Genomic DNA, 25,476 nt, shown 5'->3' on the forward strand with positions numbered 1-25,476 from the left:
TGAAAAGTGTTAGCTTTAAGGCTTTAAGTTGTATTTATTTATGTAAGTTGGCCGCATAGATTTTCTGATGAAATGGAAATGTGGAGCCCATTGTTTGCACAGAGCATGTGAAGCAAGCATTTGAAGTTAATATTGTAAAATGAAAAACATTAAAACATGTTTTTCTAATAGTCTGATATTCGATAGATTGGAAAAGAGAGTTGGTGATGAAGATTCCAAAATTTTGAACCCATTTATCCTGAATTGCTGCTAAGTAGTTAGCTTTACAATTGCTATTAAATAGTTCACGAAATCCTAGTCAAATTGTATATCGGCAATTTCTGACTAAAAAGGAGCGAAGAGAGAGCAGACAGATTGGCTGTGCCGTATTCTATTTGGTTTCCTACAAATTAAGGTGGTCAAAGAAGAATCGTGGGCTTAAATAAATGTAAGCCAGGTAGAAAGAGGTTAGATTCGGCACGCCGAATATTAAATGCCCTTGCAGATATAAAGCCTGTGTATTTGCAGGCATGTTGGGAGCACAATAAAGCTTGAATATGCTGAGGTTGTATACAAAAGAGAAGTTTTTCATATGAACTTTCTTACTATGAAAGTGTGTAATGTAGTTGTGCTCCAGATCAATCAATGTCGGAGATACCTTCTTTAGCCTGTGGCTCATGTATGAAACCAAAAAAACATAACACTTAAGCTATATTTGACGTTTGTTTAAATAATTGCCAAATAAATCATTGCAGAGATGTATCTTATTGGGAGTCTCCAGGTGTAAAGTCTCAGAAGAAATTGTTATACGGATGAACGATCAATAAACTTTATCCGTGAACCGAACCCATTTGCAATCTTACATCTGACAGAATTCATTTATTGCCTTTTTAGACCAAAGTATAGAAGCAAAATACCTTTTTTTTTAAAGAATTTTCTAACAATCAGTATAAATTGCTAGATACCACAAGCAAAAAGCCAAAATGCCAACACTGGCTGCATCGACTGTGTTCCATGAGGCAAGCAGAAGGAAGATTTGCTTGGATCTATCCCTAGCTTGCAGCTTGAGGATGTTGCAATTTACAACTCCATAGTATGATTTACTTAATTGCAATGCCCCGAGCCCTTGATAACTGGCCCGCCCCCTCCGCTCACTACCGAATTGAAGCAAAAACTTGGAGTATGGTTTTATGTTTAGGTATCTCGTTTATAACTTGGAATTCAGATTTGTATTGGCCGCAAACTCCTGAGCCCTGTGGCTAAGCTCCCTCTGTTGCTGTATGGCACGCTGCTTATTCCTCATATCATAATCCTTGAGACGCTCCGGGGACATGAACTTGAGGAGGCGATGGCGATTGTTGACCCGCTGCCGATTGGCGGCCATGCAAATGCGACGCGACAGCTCGTGCCCAAAGCACGTCCGACGTTGCTGTCCATCGCCATCGGCTACGTAGGAGCGCAGTGCCAAGCCTGTGGGTGGCTGATAATTGAGGAGGGATTCGATTTTAACGGAAATTCAGTGCTACACTCACCAACAATGAATACCTTGGCCACTTCCTTAAACGATGGCTGATCCTTAAGCAACATAATCCTGAAATGCGCAAATGTTTCTTACTCCTTCCGTTCCTTAGCTTTTTGCGTATCCACTGAGATTTGGATTATGTATATATATATATATATATTTTTTGTATATATATATATATATATATATATTTATATATATATATAAATATATAAATATATTTTATATATAAATATGCTAATATAATCTCTTATATTATCAATTATGTTTGTTGTTTGTGTGCTCTTTGTTTGGTGGCGCACAACTCCTACAATTTTGAAAAGAACAATTTCGAGCTATACAAATGGAAAATCGACCTCTGCTTGAACTGATTTCGATTTCGTTTCTGATTTAAGCCCATGGCTTGCTTCCTGAGTTGCCTCTGCTCGAATCAGTCAGCTCTACGCCTGCTTGACCCATACCGAAATGCCCAGGCAAATATTGCGACTGTGCCCCCAGCATCGAATGCTAAACAATTACAAAATTGCCCAGCCCAAGCCCAGTTCCCCAATCCTTCTTCCTTTCCCTTTCCCTTTCCAGAGCAAAATCAAATTTCCAAAACTGTTCACACACAGCGAAAATCGAGTAAATTTGCACATTTCTATGACCAGTATTTTACTCTACACAGAGGTCGAACGATTTTGTCAAGAGCTTGAAGCACGTTTTCCTTAATTATTATAAATAATTGCGATAATATTATCATTCTTAATAATAATAATAATAATAATAATAATGGGAGTACGTACTCAAGTTTGACTTCTTTGTTCCAGATTGGAAACGTGGATGTTACGAAAAGCGTGAAACTCGCCCCAAGTGAAATTTCACATAAATCTTCAAAAATGAGCTTGTAACCAATCGAAAGGTAAACTAAATAGTTCCAAATTCCTCTTAGACTGCACCCCCATCAGATAATTACCCTCTTCGGTGAATAGATATTAATTAATCAATCTATCTAACTACCTTGATCAATTGTCAGTCAGTTAGAGAAACATTTTTTATATATAGAGATTAGTAAGAGTATTTAAAGTTCGGCAATATAAAGATAACTGTTCCCTTTGGCGTTTTATTTTGTATTTTGTTTTTTTTTTTTTTCAAATTTGTTTTAGCTGTTTTGAATGTGGATATGTGGCTCGTTGTGCGATTCCGCAGCTGGTCCAAGTTCCAAGTTCATTTGCCATACAGTCCAAATTCATGAGCATGCCCCAGCATACCCCAGCATATAGCTACAGCAATGACATGAGATGACGATGACGAGGCTGATGATGATGATGATGATGATGATGATGATGATGATGACGGTGATGGGGGTATGATGATGGCAGTGATGACAACATGTGTGCCTAAGAGCCGCATATAAACTGCAAACTGTTACGGGTTGGCTGGCACAGGTGGTGGCCAATATGAAATGGTTGTTTGGTGGGTTTGGTGGTTTAGTGAATGGGTGAATGGGATAGTTAGTGGATTGGCCCGTTTTGCCCAGCGGGTGTGCATGCAATGCAGACAGCTGCAGCGAGTCGTATGCATACCTTTCAAGATTAATTAATTATATTCATGCTGTTTGCTACACGAACTGTTATATGCAACTGTTATACAGCCAGTTCGAATGATGAGACTCTTTCTGCCATTTCTCGCTCTAGAGGGTATTAATAATTGGTGCACTTGGGCAAGTTAAATGATCAATCAAGCTCTTGGTAGTGGAAACTGTTATAATCAGAGCATATGTTTACAATGAATGAGTAAACTACACAAGTTAAGCAACTACCATTGAATTTGTATATAAATGTAAGCCTGTTCAACAGACTGTTATATAAAATGTTTTCTGCAGTTAAACAAATTACTTACAGAACTTCAGGTAATGAGAACCTGAATTAAAATTAAGAGTATGCAAAATTGGTATAATAAACTGTAATACTAATCTGTTAGGGCTAAAATAAGTTGCCATGACTAAGTTTAGCAACAAGCTGTTATACGAAACAGTTATATAAGCTGCTCTAAAAAAAATATCCTTGCAATTTAAGAACGTAATCACATGATTGTTAACAAAAATAAAATTTAACAAAATCAAATTATGTTATACATAACTGTTATGAAAAATTGTTATACAAAAACAAAGTATGTTTTTTGTTGTAAAGAAATTAATTACTAAAGTCACAAACGGTTATACTAATTGTTGTACAATCAGACCAAAAAAATGCATTTTAATATATTAAAAAGTAGCTATATAATTAAAGCATACTGAAACTTCACAATTTACGTAGAGCAACTGTTCTTCGTTGTTGCAATCCAATGCCCGTGCTTCATCCCCCATTTTTTTAAACAGTTTGAAATTATTGCTGTCGCAGGCAGCACCAGCATCGACAGTAGGAACAGCAGCAGCAGCAGCAGGAACAGCAGCAACTAGTCGCCTGACTGAAAGAGCATCCACTTCGTTATATGCAATTACCCATATGCAGTGATTGTCCACTTTGGCGCACTCGAACATTCATCTGAACACACACTTTGCAAAATGCCAGCAATAGCCCGGACAACCCACACAGCCGCCCAATAAACAGCAATAAAACCCCTGTCCAATCCATATTCAACCGCTGCCACTTCATCTGTGGGCAGGAGTTGGAGGTACCCATTGGCCTGACCGGCTTTTATGCTTTGGTCATATGCATGGCATGCAAATCGATTGATGTTGATTAGCATAAATTGTCTGGACCGCATTGTGCAATGAATAATTTTGGTTGTGCCGACATTGGTCACACACACACCCACACACACATACACACACACACCACACACACACCACACTCATGCATACTGGTGCAGTCTGTTGTGGGTACTTTCAGCCCTAATGCAATTTTGTTTTGCTTAATTTGATAGGCGTTGTCAGTAGCCAGTTGCAGCGTTGACACTTTGACAATGTTCCTGTTGCGGACATGACAGCCAGGGGCCAGCTATAGGCAAACTAGACTGTTACACGCTAATAAAATCCACTGATCGAATTATATAGAAAATGATTTGAAGAAATATGGGGACGGATCCACAAAGTGGATCGCTTGTGATTCGTTCTCTGCATTAGATATACGGGCACCTACATAGTAGTTTGAAGGTATTTAGTTATTACCATTTTTGAGTTATGCTCAAGAAATCACCCTTTAAAATCGATATTTTTCAATATTAAACATTTAAAGCGTATGTTATTTGTAAGAAATATTTATCAGAAGCAAATATATAAGTATAATTATTAATGTTTGAGCATTGTTATTTGTTTGTAGATTTTAGCTTGCGCTTTCTTTAATAAGCGAAACTTTTCTAATAACATGGGCAATAGAACCCAGCACACTCGCTTTCATACACAGATTTGCACACACACACACACACACACACACACACAGACGCACACATACTATAGCACTCACGCCCCACGGCGAAAATCTTATCAAACTGACATCATTTTCATTATGTTTTGCACTTACACAGCTTAGACTAATGTATGCCAGGCGGTGGAAATGGAGATGGGAGTGGGTATTAAGGCGCAGAGGGGCGGTGGTGGTGGTGTTGGTGGCTGTGTTTTTGGTGCTGGCTCCCGTTGTGTGCCAAATGTTGGCCAATACAAAATAAAGTCTGTCGGCGCTGAGCACGCGATACGCATTACACACATATGTGGCGAATGCTAATCTGGACGCCAATAACTGCAAATTAGATTAGTAACGCCTAGAGGGTGTGCTTGCAACAACAACAACAACAACAACTACTATTGCTGACCATTGAAGAAACACGCAACTACTTCTCCTCGATTTTTTCATCGCGTGCTGCGTTTATGGATCTGCCTGAGAAGTGAAACTGGAGGAGGAGTAACAAATCGGCACTCAAACTACAATCCCAAGATGGCTATAGACGAGTCCATTCAATATAACAACAACAACAATAATACCAACAACAACTTATATAACACAAAATGATGGAAACTTTTTCGCTTTCAGCTGCCAAGGATACGACACGAATCAGTATTATTTGTGAGCCAGCTTCACTTTCAGCTGGCAACACTTTGCCCAGTGACAGCCGATATGCTTGATTGAAGGGGGTTCGTTTGAAGAGAGCCAAACGAATTTTGCATCAATAAGTGTTTGCTAAATTTAACGCATAGAAGGAGTAACTATGTATTCTTGATCATCAATTATCTGTTTTAGCAAATTTCGAATTAGTCTTACAATAACCAATGTTAAGGAAATGGGGGAAAGCATCGGAATAAAATTATAAACTCACTTAGCGAATAATGTATAATTTCGAGGACAAAGATCTTACATTCAGCTCTTCGATCTGATCTTGCGTATATGCTTTATGGTCGGTAATCCTTCTTTCTTCCACGTACGGTACCACACACTACCGTAATACACTTCCTAACACATTTACTATACGCACAGGGTATACGACAATAGTCAACTGCCAGAAATTCTCTTATTGTCTGCTTACAACGACACGCTACCTCATTCTTATATTAGATCACGAGATAAGTTTATGTTTGAGTCAAACTTTCCGTTCAAGTTTCACTTTCATCGATAACTGAAAGCCCCCGCTGCAAGGCTTATTCCGCTGCCACTGTCTGCAATTGGACATTTGAAATTTCGACGCGCCAATGTTGTGGGAAGGGGGCATTAAAAGGGCTGATGTCAGCGTCGCCGACGCCAATGCGACGCCATTGTGTTATGTGAGCAGAGTCTGGGCCAAGCGGCAGCTATTGACCAGGCTGAAACGAGAGTACGGCACTTACATGCTTCACTGGTGCCGGGAACGGAGTGGATATGGGAATGGTAAACGGAAGAAGGGAATGGAAATCATGTAAGCCAAAGCGTAAACGTAAAATGAATTATATGCGATGCGTATATAAATGGGCCAAGATGCTCGATGCTGCTTGCCTGATTGCAGGCTATAATTCTTGTCTCAGGATCAGCGGGAGTGGAAGCGGCAGCCCTGGCTGAGTCGCCGTAAAAGTTTCTGTTAATTGCGAGGGCGTGTGTGGCATTTAGGGTTAGTTTGTGGTGGCTTCCGCAGATGGGCGCCCAAACTTTTCACGGCGAGAGCTGATTTTAATTGTTACTCAACACACTCGGGGCTTTGCCTAATCACTTGCGCCAGCTTAGTCCAGGGCAGTTCGGGCATAGGGACAACTTCAAGTGGCGAATTGTGTTGCGCTTACCCACAGTGTCAGTCATAATTAAACAGTATAGCGCAGTGCGCACATCCAAATAATATCAACTAGAAATGGAAATGGAAATGGATACAAAACTTTTGGGCCTGTCACTGGCTGAGAGCTGCGCCAAAGTTGATAATCAACTCCGACAGCTGCACAAATGGACCAAGACCCAGAATCCTGGACAGGCCCAGCACCACATCTCCACGTCCAGCTTCATTTCCCACGCACAACTGCCGGACAGTTTGCTAAAGTCAAAAGGAACAGTTACTGAGCGAACCCAACTAGAGATGAACGCGTGCCTCCAATCTCGTGACACAGATTATTCGTGTCTATCAAAAAATATAAAAAATTCAAGTAGAAGAGGATTATAAAGAGAAGCTGCTTTAATGATCAGGCTCCCTCATATAAAGGGCTGCTGGGCTGATATCCAGAAAAATCCGAACACGTATTTGGAGAAGATTTTTGAGTCGAGTCGAGACGTGCTCCAAGGTGCGTTCGCTTCTATTTTCTTATTGTGATATATCCTTCTATAGATAAAACCCTAGTAGGACCTTATAATAAAAATAATAAACTAATGAAAATATCATAAACTGACCCGTGTTCCTATCGTTTCACGTTATCAATAATATTATGACACGTGCCCATCGCTGAACCGAACGTTATGTAAATGTTGACAGCGCTTCCTTTTGGCCAGCTAATTGAGGCTCAAAGCATGAATTAAGGCGCATGCAGCTCAGTTACGCTTGTATTGTTAATGCAGTGCTGCACCACATTGCATCACACAAGCACACACACGTACGCTCGCTTCTCAATTGTGTATCTGTTAGATAAATGCGCCGGCACTCAAACTGATTTCAATCAGGCTGCGGTTATTGTGTTACGCGGCGTCCAATGGAAATTTGCAGTTATCTAAATTTCCTGTGACACGTGCCAGACACAACAACAAAAGCAACAACAGCAACAACAACAACAACAATAACAGCAACAACTGCCAACAAGGAGGACCATAACAATGATGATGCCCAGTCCTAGTGCCCAAGTCGCCAGAGATCTCCCCCTGCGGCTCAGTCTATCTGTGTATCTGTATCTATAGCTGTGTATCTGCATCTGTTGTCGCGCCCTCGCAATGCTTTATGCAAATTTCCGAGACACAGATTCTTTGTCGTTCCAATTGTGGAGTTGCCCGCATATCACATTTTTTAGCCCAACCAAACAGTTTGCCCTCGTATCATGTCCATTGCGCGACTTTAACAGCCAATCGATATCTGCCAGCCTTAGACTCAGCCGCAGCCTGACCCCTAACATAATCTCTTTCTCTGCTCTGGAGACTGACTCGCTCTCGCTATCTCTTTGTCTTTCACTCTCCATCTCTCTGACGAATGCGAAGAGTCTGTCCTTCAGTTTGCATGCGGCAGCTGAAGATGTTGCTGCCAAACGAAATGGAAACCGCAAAGTCGCTTTTCCTTATTCTATTTTGCGTGAGAGGCACTTAAAGTGTCTCCAGCATCCGCTTCAATTTAATCACAATTCTCAAATGTTTGGCTTTTGGCTTCAGCATTCTTTTGTGGAACAACCCTCAAGCTGTTTATGTTTTCCCAATTGAAAGCAATTCATTTTAGTTTTTCTTAAAGCATGCTGTATGCCAATTTCCGGCATAATTTGAAGTGGTGAGGAATCGGAATAGGTCTTAATTGCCATATAAACGATCCTTTTATCTAATATAGATATACCCTTTGAATTTCAATACCTAACATATACTTAGATGATTTTTCTCTCGTATGGTTTTCCGGCAACTTGCTCCTTTTTTTTAAGAAAAATGAGGATTTCTTTTCACAATCCCCCTGTTAGAACGGATTCTAGCATTTGCTTAACGGATTCTTTTCAAAAAGAATTGTGCGTTCAGGAATATCGACCTTTGCTACTTATATTGAGAGTTTTTCAAGAATTGGCCTCTTAGACTTAGAAGGAGACAGGCTAAATAATACAATTTGTTCACTAATAACAATAATAACACTCAGATCTTTTTAAGCAAACTCACCTCATAAAAGCCACGCCTTCGTTTTTCACAATCAATCTAGTACTCGTACTTGGTGAGTTTTCAGTAGTAAGCTGTCAGAGCTCATAATCAAGGTAGTAGAAATATTTTATTTAGATTATTAGTCTGCTTGTTGATGTGAATTTTGCTTCCGTGGCCATCACGATGAGACAAAATGGTCCAAATCAAGCGCCGCGACGTAAACTTATACCAAATCTATTCAGTAGCATACTGAATGTGGTCGCCGAATCGGATCGTCCGCTGACGCAGCACGAGATTGTAGAGGCCGTATCGGAACGTTTGGATCGTTCCGATGAGGAGCTGAAGCGTCAAATAACCGTCAATTTGCACGATGCCCTCATCTATGGATATCTGCGGGTTAGGAACTATCGCTACTCCATTGTGCAAAGTCGCTTAGATCCAAATGAGCCGCGGGAGCAAAGCCTAAACGTTTCCAGTTGCAATGCTTCCCCTGAACAGGTCAACAGAAGCCGCGAGGAGGCCCGCGTAAAAGAACCTGGAAGTGAGCAGCCAAAAGCAGAGAAAGGAAGTGCACCATGATAAAGTAAGATCATATTGGCCCATAAACCAAATTCATAATCTGTGCCGCACATATTCGCCTAATAATATAATAAATTGTTACAAATACTAGAATATTTAATTAGTATATGTGCAATTGAGCATAATCAGCATTGAGTTAGCCGAAATAAAATAAAAAAACAAAAGAACAAGGCTCGGAATAAATGGAGCCCGAGCAGGGATCAGTTTGTAAGGCTCACCAACAACAAATCTATTCGGTGGAAAACTTCTAATTGATTAAGGGGAACAATTTGGACAACGATGCTCACGCTTGGAATATCAGCTGTAGCTTGGACTCCTGAGCAGGGTTTAGTGCGACCATTGATGGATGATGGACAAAATGTTCGTCAAAGCTCTACTGTAGTCCATTGCTCCGCTTCATCCATTATAAGGAGGGGGTCGACGTGGGCACATGAGTGAAGTTGGTGGATGATTGGATCGAACTTAAATTTTTTTTTATTTTACACGAAGGGTTTGCCAATTGAAATTGATTAAAATAATAACTTAAATTTCAGAGGAATACCCAAATGTCATTCGGCAGCAGCCCAGCGTTTGGTATGTAGTATATGTATGTGGAACAATTTGACATTCGTTGGATTCATGGGGGTGTGCATGTAACGCGGGAACAAAAACATCAACGATATGAACTACACTTCGAATCCCTGGCAACGGCCAAGTGTTACGAGTGGCAAGAAAGTCTGCGTTAACGAATGCGCCACGAGAGCGGCTCCTTCTCTAGCTCCTTGGCGCGCTTGGCTGCCTCCTGGTTGCGCTTCATGATCTCCTTCTGCTCCTGCTCCGAGAGCAGCGTATAATAATTGCCATCCTTGCGTAAATACCCATTTGCAACGGCCCCGTGTAGTGTGTGCGGTATATGACGCTTCAGCTCGACAGGCAAACGCTGCAGCCGCATCGACAGCATTCCAATCATCTCCGGATAGCTGACCGAACGGTTCAGCTCTCGCATCAGCTTTAGCACCGTTTGAAATAGATCCGGCAACTGTTGGCGTCGCCCGTTGCTCCGTTCCGACTGGCTTCTGGAGTGTGATTGGGACTGTGACTGCAGCTGCGGCTGCGATTGACTGGGTATCAATGGTATCGGCGGGCGTCGAGCTATTCCCGTTGCCGGTGTAAGGCCACCACCGACAGCCCTGGCGCTAGCTGGCGTAAAGCTGGGTGCGCTCACATTCAGTTGATGCGACCGCGATGTCTGCAGCGGTTGCATATCGAAATGCGAGGACGTGCCCAATGGTTGCTGCTGCTGCTGCTGCTGATGATGCTGCTGCTGCTGATGTTGCTGCTGCGCGAGATGGTGCTGCTGCGCTAGCTGCTGCTGCTGGGCCAGCTGATGATGCTGGACCAACTGCAGCTGCTGCTGGTGCTGCTGCGGATCCCAACCGGACCAAGAGCGCACATTGTAAACGCTTGCTGAGGGATTCCGATTGGCATGCGGCCCCGGTTGATACTCGGAGCAGTGTCTATAGAAGAGCGGCATGCTGCCAGTGCTGCCAGTGGTGCCGCCAATGCTAGTTGCCGAAATATTGCTGGTGCGGCCATTGTTGCCGCTGGTACCCAGTGAATCGCCGTGTCCGTAGCCCTGTGCCTGTACCTGTGCCTGTACCTGTACCTGTACCTGTGCCTGTGTCTGTGCCTGTCCCTGTCCATTCGTATAATTGTGATGGCGATTGTGGGCGTGTTGGCCAGTGCCGGAGCTGCTCATGCTCTGGCCGCTGCTGCGCTCCATATGACCCGACGCCATTTGTATGCCGCCGCCAGACTTGCGGCTGTGATGAAACTTTCTGTTGTTGTTGCTGCTGTTGCTGCTGCTGCTGCTGTTGTTGTTGTTGTTGTTGTTGTTGTTGTTGTTGTTGTTGTTGTTGCTGCTGCAGCTAAAAAGGCTATTGCTGCTGTTGCAGTTGTTGCAGCTGTTGTTGCTGCTGCTGCTGCTCCGATTCAGTGCAGGCTTCGGTCCGTAACTACGGCTATGTATGAAGATCTCCTGCTGATGCTGGTGCTGGTGCTGGTGCTGATGCTGCTTGGCGTTTGCCGCCTGCTGATTCGTCGCTTGCTGGGCCGTATCACCTGAATTTAAAAGCGGATTCTCCATATTAGTTATTTTTAGTTTTTTATATCGGGCTGGGGGTGGTTGTGGATTCTCGAGGCGATTGTATTTGAGCTGATTGAATATCGTTTTGAATCGAGGACTGAAACGCAACGCGGGAGCGACCGGCGACCAAGGGCTAAGTGCCAAGTGCCAAGTTGTCAAGATTCCCACAATTGAACACAATGATCTTACACTAATTTACAATAGGTTTTTTAATCTATGTGTTGCCGAAAAGTGAAAATTTTGTCGTTCGAATAATCTGAACGGGATCTGGTTGTTGTTAAGTGTATCTAGTCTGTGTTATGACTGAAATCCAGCACACAAACTCGATGAATACTTGAAAGCATTCAGCAGGCCTGCTAGGCCAACAATCGATCATATCCCACCTTCGTATTACCCATTCATATGTATCTATACATGTATCTATATATGTAAAAATCAGTAACCATGCAAATTGAGCGGCCCTGTTTACACAATCACAAGAGTTCCGGAAGATCTGTGTCATTTGTGTTGTACTGAGGTCAACTGAAGATCCTTAATACTAAAATCAAATTGGTTTCTTTTGAAGCATTTTGCAAACCTACTGCTCCCAATAGAGCTCCAGTGCCTTGTACTTGGCACAGCCCAATAAAAGTAAAAGGCTTAATAAAGATTAATGCATGACCTACGACATCTTGCGGCTGAGCTGAGCCTAAGTTCAAGTGAACTTCTAGAGAACTCTCAAGCGAAAGTCCTATGGGTCTTAGGCCAAGACATGTAACAGCCCAGCCGTGAGTCCTTAGTTCTAAGAGACTTAACAATAGGCTGCACAACTTGAATCCATGTTACTCATATGTTTACAAAAAAAAAAGGAGCTATACATGCGTCAGTAGGGTCCAAGTCGAGTAATTGGAATAATCCATAAATCATTTAAAAGCGTATCACTGATTCATAGATCGCGACCTCTCAGCTCTTGTGTGAAACTGTGTGTTTAGTCAAGGGGGAAAAAAACGGGCAGTGTAACATACCGTATTCTCCGTTTATGTAAAATTGGTTATTGGCATCATTCAAATCAACGTGAACCACTTCTTAACAGATGTGCCAAAGTTGTACCTCTGATCAGTTTAAGTAAAAAGTCCTCTCTGTGTAGATTTAGGGGTTACTCAAATATCTAAAAACTAAAACCAAATAAGTTTATTCTGAAAATTTTTTTCGAAACTGCTTTTCTACCGAGAATCCATAAAAACTAACAAATGACATTGACTGAGTGAACAGTCCCCGACTGGGAGATGCTCAAAACAGTTGCTTTGTTTCTATTAAATGTCACAAATGGGTGTATTTTACTTAAATCAATTGCAGTACATTTCGAATAATCCTAGTGAAACTGATCTGCGTCTGGTAAACTACAATACAAAAACCAGCCAAGATTTTCGCTCTTATAAATGGAGCGATGAATGACTTAAGCATATGATATCAAGAGATATGTTTTTGACATTATAAAACTTTTCATTGGATATTTAGAGCAGATCATTTCTTGAGAGTAAATGTCGAAAAAAAGATAGAAACATAAAATAAGTTTCGTATGTATAGCTTCAAAACGGAGAGAAAACAGAGAGACAAACATGACTATATGGACTCGGCTGTTTTTAACTGGTCAGCAATATATACAAATAAATACTTTATGGGACCGGAGACAACTCCATCCAGATATTTACACATTTCGTAACAAAAAGGATACACTTTTAGGTCAGGGCATAAACAACCCGCTCTAAGCCAAAATTCACATTCCTTTGAAAACATTGTTTTGCAATTTAGCTGCCTGTAGGCTTGAAGGCATATCATAAATCTGTTGGGTGCTGGCTGCAGCCGCGGGCCAAAACCAAATCCGTTTATGATAGAATGTAAAACAAGCAAGCCAACAAAACAAGATGCCTTCCAAGTCAGAAAGTTATGCTCCAAATAAATAAAGGGCGCGGGACGCAAACATAAACGAAGACGAAGACGAAGCCCCACCCCCCAAGGCCGGCAGGGTCCTTGGGCGGACTCCGTGATGAGGTGCGAAAAATCAGTTGAATTGAAATTGCGTGACTTATGGAGTAGCAGCCCGGCCCGAGGGCTACGGGTCGCTCAAGCGAATCAACACCGCGAAGGGTTGCAGCAACCGCTTGTGAGGGGTTATTTTAATGGGGCATAGTACGAACTGGCAAATACGAACTGTTTGGGAAATGCCTTTCGGACGTACTCCATGCGATTGAGACTCCAGTAGTATATTGCTTAGATTATTCGCAAATCAAATCAAGCAAAACTTAACAATTGTATAAGAAGTTCGATAAACTGTCTGATGCTTGCGTAAAAAATATTCAAGCAGAACCGTAGATACTGACATGTTAGGTTAGGTATAATCCTTTCTCTCTCTTTATCTTTATACTACTTTTTGGTTCGCTCCGCCTCTGCCTCTTTCTCGCTCTCTTTTTCTCACCCTCATCTCTCACTCTCTTTCTCAGACTCTCTGCATATATATTTCAGCCGAGATCTTTTAGCAGAGAAGCCTCTGCTATTAATGCTGTCTCTGGTTCTCTATTTCTCTGTCTGTCTGTCTGTCTCTCTCTCTCTCTCTCTCTCTCTCGTTACCTATACCATATTTAGACCTTTATCTGTATTAAGCTTTCAATGGCATTCTATTTTGATTTCCAGTGTTGCAAAGTACCCACAATTTTCAAATAACGCACCACAAAGTTTCATACAACACACTCAACCTGGGTATTTGTGTGTGCTTGTGGTCCGTACGTATTGCCGAATGAGTTTCAACTAGCTGACCTAATGGAATACATATACATACCAATACGCACCCATACCCACACACTTACCCACTGCGAGTGGCAACAGTATAAACAGGTATTAATGCACATGATGCAGTTGGGGCCCGTGTTGTAGGTGGCATAAAGTGCGCAGGGTGTAAAAAGGTTAAATGCCCGTGCCACGAGTGGACATGGTCAGGGGCCAGAGCCGGCGGCCAGGGGCGGGGACAGACATGCATAAGCGTGACTTAACCTCAAATGCACTGACTTCCGTTGCAGCGGGAGCTGTGTTGGTGCAGCAGCAGGCGTTGATGCAACTCAAGCTCATCTTGTAGCAGGGCCAAACAATGCACCCACCGCATATGTGTGTGAGGTTGCAGCCGTGTGTGTGTGTATGTGTACTGTAGAAACCCACATGTATCCTGTTTAGAGCCCTTAAATGGCAGTTGGTGCGCGACAATCAGTGTACGTGCCACTCCCATTTAACAAATTACGCCAATAATAACAACACCCATGTGGCCCATGTCTCATGCCTCATGCATCATGCGGCATGCTACATGCCACTCACAAAGCTCTCGGGTATGTGTGTGTGTGTGTGTGTGTGTGTGTGTGTGTGTCGATGTGTAAGTGTATGCATTAAGTGGATTTGCGGCTGGCGCCTAAAGCTGACACAAAATCATACACAAAACCAGCTGCCCGCAAGACACCCCCCCCCCCTCCCGCGCTCCTCCTTCCACTCGTTATGGCTGGTGCTCTATGTGGGCGAAGATGTTGACAGGGCGTGGCATCTTAGCTAGTCAACAGCATATGCTCTAACCAGAGGCAGAAGGCTTTTCAATGCGGCTGGCCAGCATCACTTCGCATCATTACATAGACACACACCTACACACACAGCCACAACCAGCACAGGCACACCTTACCTGTGGAAATTGTCAGTTACATTTTTCGAAATTGTGTTTCAATTAGTTCATTCTGTTTCCGGAGCAACCGACCTCTAATTTGGGTCGACCTGGACTAAATCGACTTGTTACCTCTCAAGAAAAAGCTCAATTCAAACGGGGCTAAATTTAAAATTTCATCTATATAGCACTCACTAGCTGGCTATACATGCAGTTATCTTGAAGAGATCTTCTCTTATATGTATATATACGAATGGAACAAAAATCATATATTACACATATTACACAGATTCAGAATATTTTACACACCGACACCGAGAAAATCCAGTAAATCGAATTTTACAAACTATTGCCTTGAGCCTTGGTATGCACACATTTTTGTGTGCCATATTTAAAATCTGGAGATTGTATTTAAATCGGATAATAAAAACCGAAGTAAGGCAGGAACGCATTTCCCACAGACTGGGAAGGACCACGACATATATAGAAGGCAGTTCGACATTTTACTTGACAGAATTTCATCCAGCTATTTAAGTTTATATTTAGGACTCTAACCTATTCTCCCCGAAATCAACTTTGCGTTGTGTGACTTTGTACTATTAATACCCCTCAATTTGTTGAGATTCCTGAAAGTAAAAGTCGAGAGTCCGATTTAAATGCGCCTTGTGCTTATTAGGAACAATCGACGAGAGCTCTTCAGATGATTAAAGAGCTGACGAGCTGTTAAAGGCAACAGTGGAAACCACTGAAAGCGGATGCTGTCTCTCTCGCTCTCTCTCTTTCTCTCTCATTGTCTCTCTCTCGCTATTACTGACTCTCTATTCAAATAAGTAACTATGAGGGTGTTGTTGCTGCTGTTGTTGCAAATATCTAGAGCTCATCATGATTGTTTTGTAATTGGAATGCGACAATGCGGCGCAAACAGCAGCAGCGGGAGCAGCAGCAACAGCAGCAGCGGCGTTTGCCGGCAGGAAATGGAGGCAGCTGATAAAATGCAAGCAGGGTAAACACAGTTCAGTGAACCACCCAACCACCCAATCACCCAGCCAACCAGCCAGCCCAACTACCCACCCCACGCAACTGGCTAGCGGCAGGCGGAGGACAAGTGAATGCCAACGCAGGCTAACAATTTGCTTCAATTATAAAAAGCGTCGCGACAAAGTGGCGCCACCAAGCGGCGGGCGGCGACAAATGCATTGGGGCATGAGGCTACAGCGAAGGCCACATCGATGCTACAGCTCCTGGCTCCATCAGTCCCACCTCCTCCCCCTGCCAGCAACTGCTGCCGCTGTGGACCGAACTGGTAATCAGCATGAAGCATACAGTCAACAACTGTGCAAATGATGACGCGACGCCAACTGCGACTGCGACTGCGGCAGCGGCAGCGGCAGCGGCAGCGACAGCAACTGCAGCAGCAGCAACGGCAGCGACTGGCGTCATCAGGTCCTGCCTTTGTCTGGCTCGGACCTGGCCTGGGCTATGCCTCCGGTCATCGCCACCGACTTGGCTTTCGCATGGATCATTGTTCTTTGTATAACATATTTCGAATTGTATTTTAATTGCATTTCTGATGCTCTTCCAAGCCCCACCACCATTTCCATAATACCCCTTAGTCTTCAAGATATTCATTTGAACTGTAAGCTAGAAAGAATGAATTTTTTCGAAACAGATTTCTGGTCAAATAGCAGACAAATGTTTCTCTCAAAAACTATGTCCAAAAGATTGATTCTAAATAAACTATATAATATATAGCAAGCCAATTTGATACGGGTATACATATCTGGAGTATTGTATAGCTTTTAATTACTAAAGCCATGCTCCAACTGAAGGTATACTGAAAGCTCTGATTTAAAAGGGGAGGAGAAAGTTCACAGTAAAAAGCGTGGTACAAGCTATTGTAATTTATGCCTAAATTACTAAAGGTCTAAAAAGAACAATGAATCATGAATGTTAGCAGCACATCGAGACTTTTTCTAGAGATGACACTATATGTCGTTAGCACTTAAATAATCGAAAAGGCCACACAAGCGAAGAATCACCCTCGAATCAATGTGGTTATTGATGTAACTCTTTGCAGTGCACTTGCATTGGAGATGACATTGCATTTAGAGCAAACACCTGTACCTCTGATTATTAGTGATGACACTTGGCAAAATAAGTGGTGTTGTACTAAGAACTATCGGCTGGAACAGTCTGGAATAGAAACATCCCACAGAGTTGTTGGAATAAATGAGAAAATTTTGACACGGCTAAAGCTTAGACAACATTTTGCCATACGATGTTAAATGATGCTCATAAATATTTTCTCTTTCAGCTTCTCCCTCACATCTCTCTCTCTCTCTCTCTCTCTCTCTGTCTGTCTAACTCTCTGTGTCCTTTTCTCCCTCTCATCCAACGGCTGACGGTGCTTTGAACTCACTTTGAAGCAAAAGTGCACACAATGGAATCGCAACAACTTAACAATTATCCTGACCAACAGGCGAAGCTCACGATTCGTGCTTAAGCTGTCGCTGGTGTGGACATGTCCTGGAGCAAGGACTAGCGCTGGACGTGCCAGGACACGACCGTGCCGGACAGCCCTAATCACACGCTCTCGCATAAATACTCAACAGCGATGATTTAGTGTACTCATGTGATTCATAAATATCACTCATCAACACGGGCCAATGCGGGCTGGCGGGAGGACGGGACGGGGCCAGGCACGCATGTGAGTGTAATAGGGTTTACGGATATGGGGGCTGGACTTGTGCATGTATGTGCATAAGAGCTGTCCTGGCTGCAGCGCTTGTTGTGCTTAGCTGGGTCGTTAAGCCTGCAGCAAAGCAAAGCGCTCGATTTGTTGTCCTTGTGCTTGTTGTTAGTGCTGTCCTGGCTGTTGTCCTTGTTGTTGCCGTGGCTGTAACTATTGTCATCTTGCCCATAAGCACAAAAATCCATGTACCAAATGCTCTTCGTACAGCAAAATCAGCCTCCAGTGAAGAGAAGACAGTAACCAGTATTCGGTTACCAGGACCCGGACTCTGACCTGGACCCAGCCCGGCTGCGGCCCAGGACCAGCAAGGACATGGCACACGCATCGTATATCATTTGTTGCTTTTTGTGGGCGCTGCTCCGCTCCAGTCTGGGTCATAAACATCCTCAACTAACTTGTCTGTCTAGCAAAATGTGAGCGATTCGGCCAAAGCCACGTTTAAATGTTAATTGTTTACAGTTTATTTGATGACTCGGCGAATGTTGACTGTAAAATACTGACGAAAATACTGTTGAATTCTTAATAACTAGCAAATAGCCACACATATGCACTATTGCTGATAGTAATGTACTAAGGCGAACAAGGTGAAAACTAAAAGTTAAATAAAGCAAATTGAGAGCGAATACGTTAAGAAGATGCAACGACTGACCCCCGTTCTCTTAATCAGCAGTTAAGTTTATCCTCGCGATAAGTTGGCGGCAATTACTAAGCATGCAGCTACTACATCAGTAAACAGCATTAAGCATTTCTTAACATTCTGTAAGCTACTTCACTTGTGTTGTGCAAAGCTTGAAAACTTAAATGTCAATGTTAGTTAGTTAGTTCGTCGGTCGGTTATGCAGTCAGTTAATCAACCAGTCAATAAATCAGGCAGTCAGTTTGTCAAACACAACAAAAAGTCTTATATATGAATATTGAAATATTGTTTTGACATCTCGCCCCAAAATTAGTCCCAGTGAATAGCTATTCAAAAGTACATATAATTAATTCCGAAACTATTTTTTTTTTTTTTTTAAATAGGTTTATTTTTTGTCAAAGTTGGGAGCGCAAGTCAGGAGGTGCGCACATGCAACAAATGGCAATTAAGTTGGCGGCATTTAAATGCAGGTGGCCAATTAAGGTTGTACGGCACGCGCGCCAGGGGCGATTGTTAAAGCGTTGGCGCAAGGGAAACGGGGAGGGGGGCTGTAGGGAAGGGGCGTGGCAAACAGCACTCAACACAACAAGCAACAAGCCAGAAACACGGCACAAACAGGCACAATAATAACAGGCATTTAATTTCATGTTAATTGTATTTCAGTTTTTAATGGAGAAGTAAGAGCGGGGCAAGAGGAGTAGCAGCCGACTGCGAGGTGTGCGTGCGTGTGGCTGGGTGGGTTGGCTTCGAACCATAAATTTTGTGCATTTCAGCGCAGCACGTTCCGCGTAATTTATTTGCATATTTCAGCTGAGCAAGTGACAGCCTAAAATTATGCTACAAAATGCCGCGAATGCCAGCTTGAAAAATTTGAACAGAACCAGCAAGAGCGAGGGTGAGTGACCGAATAAACGATATCCTGTAAATTATATGTGCAAACAGAAGACCCGCAACGGAGCACATTCGTGGACTTTAAAACTGTGCTTCAATTGTGAACCTTAGGCTGTGCCGAATATAAGGATGCTCTGCAATTTGTTTTTCTACCATTTGCGGTTTGAACTATGAAAGAAATCATCAGTAGTTCTGCAAACCAAATGAAATGGCCTGCAACCTATAGGAAAAATATTCATTTTGGCTCTCAAGCTGTAGAAACCATCGATAGCCGATACTCGTGGGAAAGCAGTTTATGAAGAGGCCAACAAATCGATTGTGTGTGACTCTAAAACCTTCACACTATTCCTATCAAAATGTATCTCTTAAATTCATTTTTTCTCTGAGAGCACGGCATCAAAAGTTAAAAGAAAAAAAAAGGGAAACACCTTTAAGCAGCTGCATCTGCTCATGTTAACATGCTGCGGGGTAGCTGTTTCGGAGGAGGGGCAGCTGAGGAGGGCAAGGTGCTTTCTCTAAACGCATTTACGTGTCAAAACTAATTTAATGTACCAAATGTATCCACCCCCATCCCTGCCCCCCCTCTTTACCAGCCCTTCCCAACGACTACCCCCGTTGGCGCATTCCAAGCAACCCCCGCAACGGCAACAGGAAACGGAAATCGCATACGCAGCGACCAGCGGGCATATTTTGCTTATTTATTTGAGCTTTTGTTGCACACATACGCACACACAATCAGTACCTTCGCTCCCCCGACCCCAGCACCCCTCCAGCACTAACCCCTCAGCACATTTCTCACCTAATAAAATAACAATGGAACACCCCCCAAGGCGCTTTGAGGCACCCCTCACGTGTTGCTGGTCTGCTGCCCAGAGGCCTCGCCCCCACCGCCGCCCTCTTTTTGATGTAAATTTAATTTCGGTTTCTCACATTTTGAGGTTTTTCCCCAGCATGCAACCTACTTATATACACTACAGTACCACATACCATATATACGCGATACTCAGGCACAACGTCCGAGTCGGAGTCGGAGTCGGAGTTGTAGTCGGTCCCCAGAGGCTTTGGAGCATATTCGTAATGCGTCTTTCAACGTTGACGTTGAGGCTGGCTCGCCTCTCTCGCCTGCCAACCATCCCATGTCGCCGTTGTCGTTGACATCGTCCTTGTTCTTTCCATCAGCATCGCATATGTATTTTAGTCGCCTTTGTTACCAGAACAAATCCGCCCTCGTTGCCAACTTGTCACACATATGCACTTTGATTCCCCTGGCGATGTGGCATTAATATACCCTATAAAAAGCAAAGGGTATTATGACATGTTCATTCAGTATATAAATACTAACGGCTATTATCCGGCTTTGCACGAGTAAAGTTGCAAACTTCGTGCAAAAAAAAAAATTCAAATAACTTTAAAGCCGATCGGATCACAATTTTACATTTGCCCAACCTTTGACCCCATTTTCCAACAAGCGGCGTAAATGTGAAAAAAAAGTGTACGATTCACATTTAAAGCGGATCTTATACAATAATTGTTCGTGCTTTTTTCGACCATACAGGTGGATTAATTCAAATTGCAGACTTAAGTATTCAAAAGTTTTTATGCAAGGCTTTAAACATTTTATTGCCCCAGAACTATTTACGCCCAGGCGGTGTGAATTTTGCGAAAAGTGTAAAACATTTTCCTAATGAATTTGTGAAAATATATTTAAAAATGTATTTGTATATTTATTTTTGCATATGTCTATACCAAAAAGTTTCTTACCATTATTTTTCATCGGTGGAATTTACTACTTAAAAAACCAACATAACATGCATTCGAATGACATACAGTGCAGCTTCAGCTACTGACGGCCTGGGCTGTACGTTGATCACTCAATCAGACATTCAGTCAGTCCATCAATCAGTCAGTCAAGTAAATATTTGTATATAAAGCTATATAGCTAGATATGCAATAGATTGCCTGGCTAGTTTCTAGACAATCATTGGAAAGGAAAATCATTGTTTTCTGTTCAATTTACATCTCAGAATTTTTTGTTTCTATATTTGGGTGGCTTACTTTTGTTAGAAGACAATAAATATTAATACCCATAGCTCAGGTTTGCTATCATATTAAGGCAATCTTATTGAGATTCACTTCAATCATTTACAGATAAGGAATATCACTTTTTGCAATACATTTCTCTGCATTGTATAGAAGTACAGTATTAATGTGTGGAATAACTTGATTTACAACTATTTACATGAAGTTGTCCAACAGGCAGTCGAAAAAAAAGCACTTATCCATATATATTATGACTATTTGTAGCAGGGTATTTGCAGTTAGGCCAAGCTAAGTTCTGAGGGTCTGTTAAAAAGACGATTTCAATTAAAGCTTTTCGTTGCGTTCCATTTCACAGTTCAGTGCTAAAAGTGTCAGTTGCTCAAAAAGCGCACACGTGTGTATGTTTGTATGTATGTGTGTGTGTGTGTGTGTGTGTGTGTTCAAGTTCAATGACCAGAACCGGAAGCAACCCAACTATACAATCACACACACACACAAAACTGTGCGTCCCCCACCTGAGAGAAAGCTTAATTACTGAGCCGCCAACTGAGGCTGAGACTTTGAAAAAGCGTTGAGTGCACTTGAGGTAATTTGATTTAATTGTGCGTGCTGCTAGCAACAACAACAGCAGCAACAACAGCAATATCCACAACACACGACATACACATACACACACACTCTGCTAGTTGGTTACTTTGTGTGTGGTGTGGACGAAGCTCATAAGAAATTTACAAGTGTGCGGCGCCTGTTTTTTGTTGTAGTTCTTGTAGTTATTGTTGTTGTTTTATTTGCTTCTTCTTTTTCATTTTTTGCCAAGTTCACAACTCTTGAACTTTGCCCCGGCCAACCACTGGCGACTCGACAAGGAGAAGCCTTTGCCACTTGAACTGGCTCAAAACGTCAACTGGTTGTTGTTTTGCTTTCTCTTCTTGTTTTTCTTTTTGTTGTGCTTTTGGTGTTTATTCACTGTAAAACTAACCTGGCTTATATATCCTATTGAAAATAAATGTATAACTGAATCATTTTATAGCTCAGTACAGAGTCCCTATAGGTTAGAAAAGCAAAACTACTTAGTAAAGTTTCTGTTTGACGGAACTACAAAATATGAGAATTTCAAATGTTGGCTGCAGAGGCAGCGACAACAAATATGAATGACCAAGGCCGGGGGTTCCAATAATACAGCAATCTAGCAAGCCTTCAATCAATTTGTAAATCAATCAATTCGTTAATCCAACAATCAATCTTCCACTTAGCCTTTAATTTATCATTATTCTTTAACCTATACATCTTCCACGCCGTCATTGTTTAAGCACATTAATCGATCAATCTATACATTCATCTCTCAAGAAACAGCTCTAATTTTATCAATCATACATACATAGATACATCATATAGATTTGTAGACGTTTACACGGATTTGTAACCTTCTACAAATCATTGTTTTTGAAATTTTTGAAATATTCCGTTTCTCTTTAAGCCTCAATTTATTTTAATTAATAATTTATGATAACGTCATGTAGTTTTTCATGTTTCCCATTTTTTGTACATTTTTGGCTTCAAATTTTGCTACTAGAACTGGGTTAATTTATGAGTTGTGCGCGTTTCCGTATCCGTTTGCAATTACGTAGCGGAAATAAGAAATAAAATCCGCAAATCTAAGCAAAAAGAACAAAAATGGGCCCCCTTAGAGATCTCATTTGAATCACTTTCAAAAGGAGGGATAGAGAGGGAGAGAGCATTAAATTACTATAGGTAATTCTTTTTTCATATGTGTATGCATTCATTTATAAATAAATGCGTGCAGACATAGGTACGTGCATACGTAACATATGGACAACATATGGACATTCGTGCATGTATACATGTGTAAGTGCATACATGTTAACATTCAAAACTACATGCATGCATTCATATGAGTATAAGGAAATACTTGCGCATACATATTTTATGCATATGTACATACATGCATACATATGCAAAAATACACATATGTATATGTATATGTATATGTATATGTATATGTATATGTATATGTATATGTATATGTATATGTATATGTATATGTATATGTATACGTATATGTCTATGTATATGTCTCTGTATACTGTATATGTATATGTATATGTATATGTATATGTATATGTATATGTATATGTATTATGTATCTGTCTATGTACTATGTATCTGTATATGTATATGTATATGTCTCTGTATCATGTAATGTATCTGTCTCTGTATATGTATATGTATATGTATATGTATATGTATATGTATATGTATATGTATATGTATATGTATATGTATATGTATATGTATATGTATATGTATATGTATATGTATATGTATATGTATATGTATATGTATATGTATATGTATATGTATATGTATATGTATATGTATATGTATATGTATATGTATATGTATATGTATATGTATATGTATATGTATATTTATATGTATATGTATATGTATATGTATATGTATATGTATATGTATATGTATAGTATATGTATATGTATATGTATATGTATATGTATATGTATATGTATATGTATATGTATATGTATATGTATATGTATATGTATATGTATATGTATATGTATATGTATATGTATATGTATATGTATATGTATATGTATATGTATATGTATATGTATATGTATATGTATATGTAATGTATATGTATATGTATATGTATATGTATATGTATATGTATATGTATATGTATATGTATATGTATATGTATATGTATATGTATATGTATATATATGTATATGTATATGTATATGTATATGTATATGCATATGTTTATGTATATGTATATATATATGTACATATGTGCATATATGTTTACAACTGTACCTGCATACCTATATACACACACCAAATTTTTTTAAGGGGAAAATACCTTGTTATCACTTAACACTTCTAACACAAAGCATGAAAACCTCTATGTCTTACTTGAATTCATGAGAATCGAGGAGGAGGGCTTTATCGACAAATACGTATACCTTTAAAATTCTGCGCAGCGGAAAGTAAATCTGGTGTGTATTTGGCATAAGAGAACATATTTTCACATACATACATACATACACACATACATACAAACGTATGTATGTGCACACAACCAAATACATACATGTGTACATTCATCTTCCACTATATGCACCCTTCAAACTTGAGCTTCGAAGTCTGTGATACAGATCTGGGTAGACGACCTTGTTCTACCTTATAAAACTCTATCTAAATGTTAATAGATGCCGAATAGAGGATAATTCGCATTTTGGACACAACACAACTTAAAACTAAACAGCTGGATGGTTGCTAAAGGCCGCCCGCCATCCGTTGGCTTCCAACCACGCTCACTCCCACCTCATTGTCCCGCGGCTTATTTATTAATAATGCATGCGACTGCATTTACATACCCGACCCGGCGCCCCAAAATGTTGAGGGGCGTGGCAGCCGCGACGCGGTCAGCGATTTACACATGGAAAACAAAACGGTTTCACAATTTTAGACAATGTTGCAGACCTGCCACAAAGCACAAAACGGAACACACAACAAAACAAGAGAAAAGCAGACATTAAACCAAAAAATAGAAGCCACAAAAAAATTACACTTGAAAAAAATTCAATGCTTGTAAGCTGAAGATGTTCCGCAATTTCGTTTCAACGAAGCACGCATTTTGAAAAGGTGACATCGCGTCTGACGACAGACAAAAATGAAAGCTGCCTCTGAAATTAGCTTAAGGCTATAGATGCAACTTTCTCCCTTAAATGGAATTAGAAAATTCTGCAAAGATGTTCTGCAAATCTTCTTTTACGAAAGAGGAGTGGGCAAATTCATACGATTGACGAAAGTAAGCGCTGTTTATGAAATTAACTAAGAACTGCAGATTTCTGCAAACTCGTTATTTATTTTAAATGACAATATTAATGAAAATTATGTAAAGACATTCCGCAATGCCTTTTCCATCGAAAGTCCTTGCCAAATCGCCTGTGAGACTAAGATGTGCCCAGAAGCTTTGCCCTTACAAAATT

The 25,476-nt window shown here is 41.1% G+C and overlaps 4 protein-coding genes across 4 annotated transcripts in view; 1 reads left to right on the plus strand and 3 right to left on the minus strand.

Annotated features, from left to right (window-relative positions):
- Positions 1-1,160: 1,160 nt before the first annotated feature.
- On the minus strand, positions 1,161-1,671 carry LOC6633801 (uncharacterized). Its single transcript, XM_002057285.4, has 2 exons — positions 1,512-1,671; positions 1,161-1,449 (listed from the first exon to the last, which is right to left on the minus strand). The coding sequence occupies exons 1-2, from the start codon at positions 1,564-1,566 to the stop codon at positions 1,187-1,189; spliced, it is 318 nt and encodes a 105-aa protein (XP_002057321.1). The 5' UTR covers positions 1,567-1,671; the 3' UTR covers positions 1,161-1,186.
- A 7,154-nt stretch (positions 1,672-8,825) lies between these two features.
- Positions 8,826-9,413, plus strand: LOC6633802 (uncharacterized). Its single transcript, XM_002057286.4, has one exon. It carries the CDS (start codon positions 8,923-8,925, stop codon positions 9,316-9,318), a length of 396 nt encoding a protein of 131 aa, XP_002057322.1. The 5' UTR covers positions 8,826-8,922; the 3' UTR covers positions 9,319-9,413.
- Positions 9,414-9,774: 361 nt separating this feature from the next.
- LOC6633370 (mediator of RNA polymerase II transcription subunit 15) lies at positions 9,775-12,665 on the minus strand. The gene is made up of 2 exons (XM_015169957.3): positions 12,448-12,665; positions 9,775-11,418 (listed from the first exon to the last, which is right to left on the minus strand). Exon 2 carries the CDS (start codon positions 11,093-11,095, stop codon positions 10,040-10,042), a length of 1,056 nt encoding a protein of 351 aa, XP_015025443.2. The 5' UTR covers positions 11,096-11,418; positions 12,448-12,665; the 3' UTR covers positions 9,775-10,039.
- A 7,780-nt stretch (positions 12,666-20,445) lies between these two features.
- mei-9 (DNA repair endonuclease XPF mei-9) overlaps positions 20,446-25,476 on the minus strand; it is a 64,335-nt gene continuing 59,304 nt past the window's right edge. Inside the window, exon 6 of the mRNA XM_070207042.1 lies at positions 20,446-20,685. Within this exon, the coding sequence (XP_070063143.1) occupies positions 20,638-20,685 (48 nt within the window). The 3' untranslated portion in view covers positions 20,446-20,637. The remainder of the gene's footprint in view (positions 20,686-25,476) is intronic.

Source organism: Drosophila virilis, chromosome X (genome assembly GCF_030788295.1).
Source record: "Drosophila virilis strain 15010-1051.87 chromosome X, Dvir_AGI_RSII-ME, whole genome shotgun sequence".
NCBI classification, from domain to species: Eukaryota; Metazoa; Arthropoda; class Insecta; order Diptera; family Drosophilidae; genus Drosophila; species Drosophila virilis.

Excerpts from the sequence above, each read along its gene's own strand:
- LOC6633801 (XM_002057285.4), bottom strand. The coding sequence starts at position 1,566 with ATGTTGCTTAAGGATCAGCCATCGTTTAAGGAAGTGGCCAAGGTATTC. Across the intron at positions 1,450-1,511 it reads GGCCAAGGTATTCATTGTTG|GCTTGGCACTGCGCTCCTAC; the intron begins GTGAGTGTAGCA and ends AGCCACCCACAG.
- LOC6633802 (XM_002057286.4), top strand. The coding sequence starts at position 8,923 with ATGAGACAAAATGGTCCAAATCAAGCGCCGCGACGTAAACTTATACCA.
- LOC6633370 (XM_015169957.3), bottom strand. The coding sequence starts at position 11,095 with ATGGCGTCGGGTCATATGGAGCGCAGCAGCGGCCAGAGCATGAGCAGC.